The sequence below is a fragment of the Bidens hawaiensis genome, unplaced genomic scaffold (assembly GCF_021521415.1).
Source record: "Bidens hawaiensis isolate Kalapana, Puna unplaced genomic scaffold, B.hawaiensis_p1.1 tig00031190_1, whole genome shotgun sequence".
NCBI classification, from domain to species: Eukaryota; Viridiplantae; Streptophyta; class Magnoliopsida; order Asterales; family Asteraceae; genus Bidens; species Bidens hawaiensis.
In genome coordinates, this window is record NW_027495252.1 from 238667 (window position 1) to 246470 (window position 7804).

General features: G+C 37.1%; 1 protein-coding gene across 1 annotated transcript; it reads left to right on the plus strand.

Moving 5' to 3' along the window:
* The first annotated feature begins 1697 nt into the window (after nt 1–1697).
* On the plus strand, nt 1698–5976 carry LOC143581805 (vacuolar-sorting receptor 3-like). The gene is made up of 11 exons (XM_077064501.1): nt 1698–1961; nt 2437–3218; nt 3303–3372; nt 4383–4466; nt 4563–4639; nt 4724–4805; nt 4919–5001; nt 5082–5148; nt 5224–5352; nt 5444–5553; nt 5653–5976. Exons 1-11 carry the CDS (start codon nt 1724–1726, stop codon nt 5749–5751), a joined length of 1821 nt encoding a protein of 606 aa, XP_076920616.1. The 5' UTR covers nt 1698–1723; the 3' UTR covers nt 5752–5976.
* The last annotated feature ends 1828 nt before the right edge of the window (nt 5977–7804 follow it).

The window sequence follows — 7804 nt, forward strand, 5'->3', positions numbered from 1 at the left end:
ATTCAATTAAGATCAAGTTCAATTTAGTTTGAATAGATCATTGTAGAGGAATAAGTAAATTAAGCTAAGATGTGAATAAGAGGTAACATCATCTTCATTGAAATCATATAACTGGAATAGTGTGTACAAACTCATATGTTCCCCTTCAACCTTAGCTCATCAATTCAAGTACAAATCAATTAATAATGAAGCTGGACTGAAAAGTGTGTTAGATCATGAGACTTTAATGTTCTGTTTATACAAGGCTAAGAACTACTAATGATCTAAGGTATGAAAGCGACATCTACCTATCATAACAAACTTGATTTTCAGTTGTTGATCATTATACAGAAACTGTCACATTAAAACAACCAATCACAATGAATACTAGCTAAACTACTATACAAATGAGAACTAATATGATAAATGCCAGTTGCTTCTTCAATCCAACTCTTTTGTTTGTCATCAACAATTCTTCTATATTAGTTGTTTTATAAAGTAGCAGTTCTTCTTTTAGGAATCCATCGTTTGCATCTTGGGAGCAATCCTTTTACAATTTATACTTATAAGTTGTTTGGAACTTGAGTTGTAATTCATAGTTAAGAGCCAATGTTTCATCATCTTCCCTTTGCAGAGTTAGTATCAAAATGTCTTTTTTTGCTTATATGACTTAGTCCAAGTAATGGGGTTAAGGGTGAGTTATGACGTGAATGCTCTAAAAAATCATGAGACGGAGACGATGTGTTGGTTTTGATATGCTTAAAGGGAATGAAATCCTCGTATAAGGTGATCTCATTTCATTAACCAACCAAACATCCTATTTTTTCATTCATTCACTCACAATGAATCATTCTTTTTCGTCTATCATTTCAGCGCACCAATAACTTTATAATCATACCAACCGAAAATACTTAGGTTAATTAAACAAGTTAAACATTTCAATCCAAACTTCATATATTAATTAAGGGGCAATTTTAACTAAGTTTCAAAAGTGTTCTAATTAGGTCACTCAACTTTAAAAAGTGTTACAATTAGGTCACTCAACTTTCATATTTTATTAAATTAAAGGTTTTAACATGTTTTTTAACGCTTTTAATTTTTGTTTCACATAAAAAATATTTTTTATCTTTTTTTTATGTTGACGTTGAGTGGCGGCGTGGATTTTATTTTTTATTTTTGAATTTTAATATAATTAACGTTTTTTAATTTTTTAAAAATATAACTATCTATATTGCAAATTTCGACCCCCACATCTTATCCTCCATTTCTTTCTTAATAAACGAAAAAATTGGTGAGACTCGATTTGAAAATTTAGTGACCCGATTTAGAAAAAATATGCATAAGTGATCTAATTGAAACACTTTTAAAAATTGGTTATTATTCTATAAGATATTCCCATTAATTAAACATTAAAAAAGACAAGTAAACATCTAACAATGTCCGTTAATAAGGATATTGTTGATTAATATAGCAAAATAGTCAACAAAAGTGAGGACTACAAGTCTAGAATGAGTAGTTGGTAACCAAAACAGTATACGATAAAAACAACAATAACAATCAAATTCACCATTCCTCACTCAAATCACACGTTCAACATTTGTTCTTGACAAAACCCCAATTCCAACTCTAATAAATAAATTAGGGTTGTTTTAATTAATCCCACGCCACCATGGCACCCATCAAATCAGTTCTAGGGTTTGTAATATTGAGCTGCTGCATGTATTATTATTATTACCAACCAGTAATGGGTAGATTCGTAGTGGAAAAGAACAGCCTGACTGTGTCATCACCTGACAGCATAAAGGGTAACCATGACAGTGCAATCGGTAACTTTGGGATTCCGCAGTACGGCGGCAGTATGGCTGGCACCGTCGCCTACCCGAAAGAGAACCGAAAGGGCTGTCGGAGGTTCGATGAGTTTGGGGTGTCGTTTAAGGCCAAACCGGGTACTTTGCCCACCTTTGTGTTGGTTGATCGTGGAGGTAATCATTCAATTCTTTGTTTGTTTGTTTGTTGTTATTGTTAATTGCTATATTTGAGTTTAAGTTTGTTTTTTTGTGGTTTTGGTAAGTGTCTTTAATTGTGCATACTTTATTAATTGTGTTTGAATTAATTGGTCAATACCAATTTAAGAACTTGACAACAGTTATTCAGAAACTGTAAACTGTATTGATCAAATCCTTAGCCACCAATAGGGATTAATCGGATTGGAATTTTATTCAATTTTGAATGATCATGAACAATTTTGACCGGTTTTAAAGAATTTGATTGATTTTGACTGGTACCGGTCGGTTTTAGGGGCTGATTAGGTGAAATCAAATCAGTGGCCCTCTGGTTAATGGCCACTTCTTTTTGAACGCTGATCTTTATAATGAATTGAAGGGTGAATTTTTTCAACATAAAGATTGATTTTTTCACTCAAGTTCATGCTAGTAATTGTAATGTTTTGGTATCCAGATTGTTTCTTCGCGTTAAAGGTTTGGAACGCGCAAAACGCGGGTGCATCGGCGGTTCTTGTAGCAGACGACATTGAAGAGCCGCTAATTACAATGGATACGCCTGAAGAAGATGCAGCATCTGCAAAGTACATAGAAAACATAACAATCCCATCTGCTTTAATTTCCAAAAGTTTTGGTGAGAAGTTAAAGAAAGCAATAAGCGATGGCGATATGGTGAATGTGAATCTTGATTGGCGAGAATCGGTCCCGCATCCGGATGATCGTGTAGAATACGAGCTTTGGACCAACAGCAACGATGAATGTGGAGTCAAATGTGACATGTTAATGGATTTTGTTAAGAACTTCAAAGGGGCGGCTCAAATTCTTGAAAAAGGCGGTTACACGTTGTTTACACCTCATTATATAACATGGTATTGTCCTCAAGCGTTTACGATAAGTAAACAATGTAAGTCGCAGTGTATTAATCATGGAAGGTATTGTGCCCCGGATCCTGAGCAAGATTTTAGCACGGGTTACGAGGGGAAAGATGTGGTGATTGAGAATTTGAGGCAGTTGTGTGTGTTTAAATTGGCGAATGAGACGAATAAACGATGGGTTTGGTGGGATTATGTGACAGATTTTCAAATAAGGTGTCCGATGAAAGATAAGAAGTATAATAAGGAGTGTGCGGATGCGGTTATTAAGTCGTTAGGGATTGATTTGAAGAAAGTTGAGAAGTGTATGGGGGATCCGAATGCAGATTCGGACAATCCACTTCTTAAGGAAGAACAAGACGCCCAAGTATTAAAATGCGGTTTATACGTTGTGAGCGTTTTTTGGATTTTAATCGTGTGAATAAATGAAATGTTTTGTTTTTTGTTTCAGATTGGGAAAGGATCGAGAGGTGATGTGACCATATTGCCTACGTTGGTTGTTAATAATCGACAATATCGAGGTTAGTTTTTATGCATGCGCACCTTTAAATTAGGGAGGCCAGTTTCGGCCTGCTTGTTTATAAGCAGGTCAATTCGGGCTATCTTTTCTATGTAATGGTCAAATAGAATATTTAAAAATGCCTAAAATAGGAAATGTGTCAAAAGTCTTTCCAAACTGTATTTGTAATACATATTTTTACTTGCGTAAAAAAAAGTCTTCCAAACTGTTTTAAGTCGGGTTGGTGGGTTGATGGGTTAGGTTGTTCAACCCGGACACGACCCATATTTTTATTCGCGTAAAAAAAATTTGACCCTCACTTGCACTTTCTTAAAATCGTGTAACCCGAACATGACCTATTTAACCCATTTACGGCTTGACAGGTTGACTTGTTCAACCCAAACGCAACACTTATATTTATTCGTGCCAAAAAAGATAATCTCTAACCAACTGAAAATTGTGTAACCCCAACACAGCCTGTTTAACCCACTTATCTAAACATGTCAAATGGGTTGACGGGTAATAATCAAGTTGTAACCTTGTTAAGCGGGCTGGTAGGTTGTAAAAAAAATGGGTTAAACGGGTCATAATTGGGTTAGTGGATCAACTTATTTAGATAAACGGGTTGGTGGGTTGACCTGTTTAACTAAAAGGGCTAAACAGGTCAACTTGAACACGACCCATTTAATCCATTTATTTAAACGTGTCAAAACAGGCTGGCAGGTAATAACTGTAAACATGTTAATAGGGTTGGTGGGTTGTAAACAAATGGGTTGAACTGGTTAGTGGGTCGAGCAGGTTGGCGAGTTGACCTGTTTACCTAAACACGCTAAACAGGCCAGCACGAACGCGATCCGTTTAATTAAACATGTCAACCCGAACATGACCCGTTTTTTATATAGGTTAGATACGTAAACTCAAAACCTGATTATTTCCATGCCGTGTTCAGGATGCGTGGGCAATTGCCATCCCTACATAAAACCTTGAAATGATATAGCTTGTGTAATCATATTATAAATGTTGCGGTTACAGGAAAGTTGGAGAAAGGTGCGGTTTTAAAGGCCATTTGTGCAGGTTTTGAAGAAACAACCGAGCCAGCTGCCTGTCTTAGTGACGGTAACCTATAATCATCAATTTATATGTAATTAGTTAATTACACAACACTTAATATTGGATTAGTTAGTTACTTAGTTTAGTTATGTTTTATTTCAGATGTGGAAACAAATGAGTGCTTGGATAACCACGGTGGCTGTTGGTATGACAAAAACACCAATGTAACTGGATGCAAGGTACATATTATATAACTTGTGAGCTTATTATATTATTGTGTATATCATTATTTGTATTATTCCTGAATCCATTTGTACCTATAGGATACTTTTCGTGGGCGAGTCTGCGAATGTCCCTTGGTTGATGGAGTACAATTTAAAGGAGACGGTTATACCTCATGTGAAGGTAATACTTTTTATGGACTTTTTTTTTAAATGTGGTGTTTTATAATGAATAACTTCTTTGAATAATAACGTGCTGTTTTATAATGAATGAACTTCTTTGAACTCTGTTTATAGCAAGTGGGCCCGGACGTTGCAAGATCAATAATGGAGGATGTTGGCATGATACCCGAGACAGGATTTCGTACTCTGCTTGCTCGGTATATACTCTTGTAACATCTATATATTTTAAAACATTTTTTTTAATTAGTGTTACATCGGTCAACATTTTGTTAAACAGGATAGCGGGAATGGTAAATGTGCATGTCCACCTGGATTTAAAGGTGACGGCGTCAATAGTTGTGTAGGTAAGTATTTGGTTTCAAGTAGTTGGTCAAAGACTCAAAGTCCAAGTTCTTATTCATGAATTTTGACGAGCGCAGATATTGACGAATGCAAAGAGAAGAAAGCGTGCCAGTGTCCTGAATGCAGTTGCAAGAATACATGGGGAAGCTATGATTGTGCATGTAGTGGTGACCTTCTGTATATGAGAGACCATGATACATGCATAAGTAACCTCTTTTACAATAAACCTTTATAAAGCTAACTGGCTAGATCCATTATTTTCGTATGGGCTCTAATCTTGTTTGTGGTTCGGTTCAGGTAAAAGGGTTGCTGAAGCTAAATCTGCATGGACTGCAGTTTGGATTATTATGCTGGGTTTAGCCGTGGCTGGAGCCGGTGCATATCTTGTGTACAAGTATAGAATAAGGGTGAGTACTATTTATCATTATTATTATTGTTCATCTTTTCATGTGTTTATGTTCTTGATCAAGTAAAGTGGAATAATGTCGTATATTATGTTCGTTTAGACGTACATGGATTCGGAGATAAGAGCTATAATGGCACAATACATGCCTTTGGACAACCAAAGTGAAGTTGTGAATCATGTGAGTGAAGATAGAGCTTGAAGTCAAGATTTGTGAATGATTTGTCGGGAATATGGAGATGTTTTGACATCCGACCGATGAACTCATAAGATGATGTTGTCTATGCACATTTGTGTACTATGATAGACATTAGAGAAGTCTAGAAAGCTTGTAAACTTGGGAGTGTGAGCCTTCTTTTATGTTGGTTTAAGTTTGTCACTTGTATTTGTGCTTGATTAATTGGTTTTGTGGCGGATCATCGTGATACTCCTTCACTAATAGGGTTCGTGGTGGATCATCTTGTGGTGGTATCTTTAGTTGTGTAACAGAAAGAAAATAACATTTAATAGACGTGCACAAAAAAACCGGTTCCGGAACCTAACTGGTGGAACCGAACCGGAACCGGTTTCAGTTCCAACCCGGTTGGTACAATACCCGGTTTGGGTAGTTTTGTACTCGAAAATCGTACCCGGTTCTCCTATTTGTATGTCAGTATCAGTTCCAACCCGGTTCCTACCCGGTTCTTAATTGGAACCGGTTCGGTTCGTACCTGGAAAAACCGGTTTCGACGGGTTTTTTTTGAAGGGTCAAACAAAAGTCAAACTAGCCGTTGGAACCGGTTCCAACGGTAATATAGCCGTTGGAACCGGTTTTTTAGACGCCAATTAGCCGTTGGAACCGGTTCCAACGGTAATATAGCCGTTGGAACCGGTTTTTGAGACAATAGATCCGTTGGAACCGGTTCCAACGGTAATATAGCCGTTGGAACCGGTTTTTGATGCCCAAACCTATATATAACTTGTTTCCACCACTTGTTTCACCACCAAACTCAAAAACAAACTAAAATACTACTCCTTTAGCAAACCCGTTCCTTTACCCGACCATCCAACTAAATATTATTATGGCACCCATCAAAAAAACTAACAAAAAGGCTAAGAAGAGTGCTTTTGTTGCCCCCGTTCCTGTTACGGAGGACCCAAGGGTTGTTACGGTAGTCAACCATAACGGCAACCAAGACATATGGAAGAATTGGGATTTGATTGTGGATGACGAAGGTTATCAAAAGGCTCGTTGCAAACTATGTGGTTCAATATTAAAGCACGATTCCAACTCTACTTTGAGAAAGCACATCGAGAAGCCATATTGCAAGGCGTTGAAAGGGATTGGCACGACCGATCAAATTGACTTGGGTAAAGATGGTACACTATTTCGTTACAACACGACTCAAGTTCAAGATAGAATGGCAAAGTTCGTTATTCAACGAGGTTTGCCGTTTAACCACTTTGATGACCCGGAGTTGACGTCGTTGATTCGCGAAACTCTACAACCGAGATACACACATGTAAGTCGTACTACCTTAAGACGTCATTGTATCAGGTTGTGGGAGTGTGCTAAAAAAGAGTTAATCGAGTCTTTTCATTCTTTAGAAGCCATGGTTAGTTTAACTACCGATGTTTGGTCGGCACCACAAGGGTTGCCCGAATCATACATATGTGTCACCGCTCATTGGGTTGATCCGGTGACATGGCAATTGATGAAACGCACCATCGCTTTTGAAAACTTCCCGTTCCCACATACCGCCGAAAAATTGTTTGAATTACTTGATGAAGTTATAACGACTTACAACTTGAGAAATAAAATATTTTCGATTTCGTTTGACAACGCTTCAAACAATACTAAGGCGGCTAAAAAATTTATCATTAAATATTCACCACCTTGTTTCGGGGATTTTTTTCATGTCCGATGTGTTGCACATATCATCAACTTGGTTGTTCAAATAGGTCTTGACAATGAAAACATTTGTGAAGATTTAAAATACTTTAGACTTATGTTACAAGATGTCTTCAAAAGTGGTAAAAGAAGACATCTTGAATATAAGAACTATTGCAAGTCGGTTGAAAGAAAGTATTTGGGGCCGAATTGGGACGTTCCAACCGTTGGAACTCAACTTGTCATATGTTAAAGTGTGCTTTTGCCCAACGCCAAACTTTACAAGCTTTTCATAACAATCTTGTTGAAGAACGCGAGGCCGATATGTTTCCGGAAAGTGTTTGGGTCCAAGTCGGTTATTTGTTGGAGTATCTTGACGTGTTCA

Coding starts and splice junctions, on each gene's coding strand:
- LOC143581805 (XM_077064501.1), top strand. CDS start 1,724: ATGGGTAGATTCGTAGTGGAAAAGAACAGCCTGACTGTGTCATCACCT. Junction 3,373..4,382: donor TAATAATCGACAATATCGAG/GTTAGTTTTTAT, acceptor TTGCGGTTACAG/GAAAGTTGGAGAAAGGTGCG. Junction 5,002..5,081: donor TTTCGTACTCTGCTTGCTCG/GTATATACTCTT, acceptor TTTGTTAAACAG/GATAGCGGGAATGGTAAATG.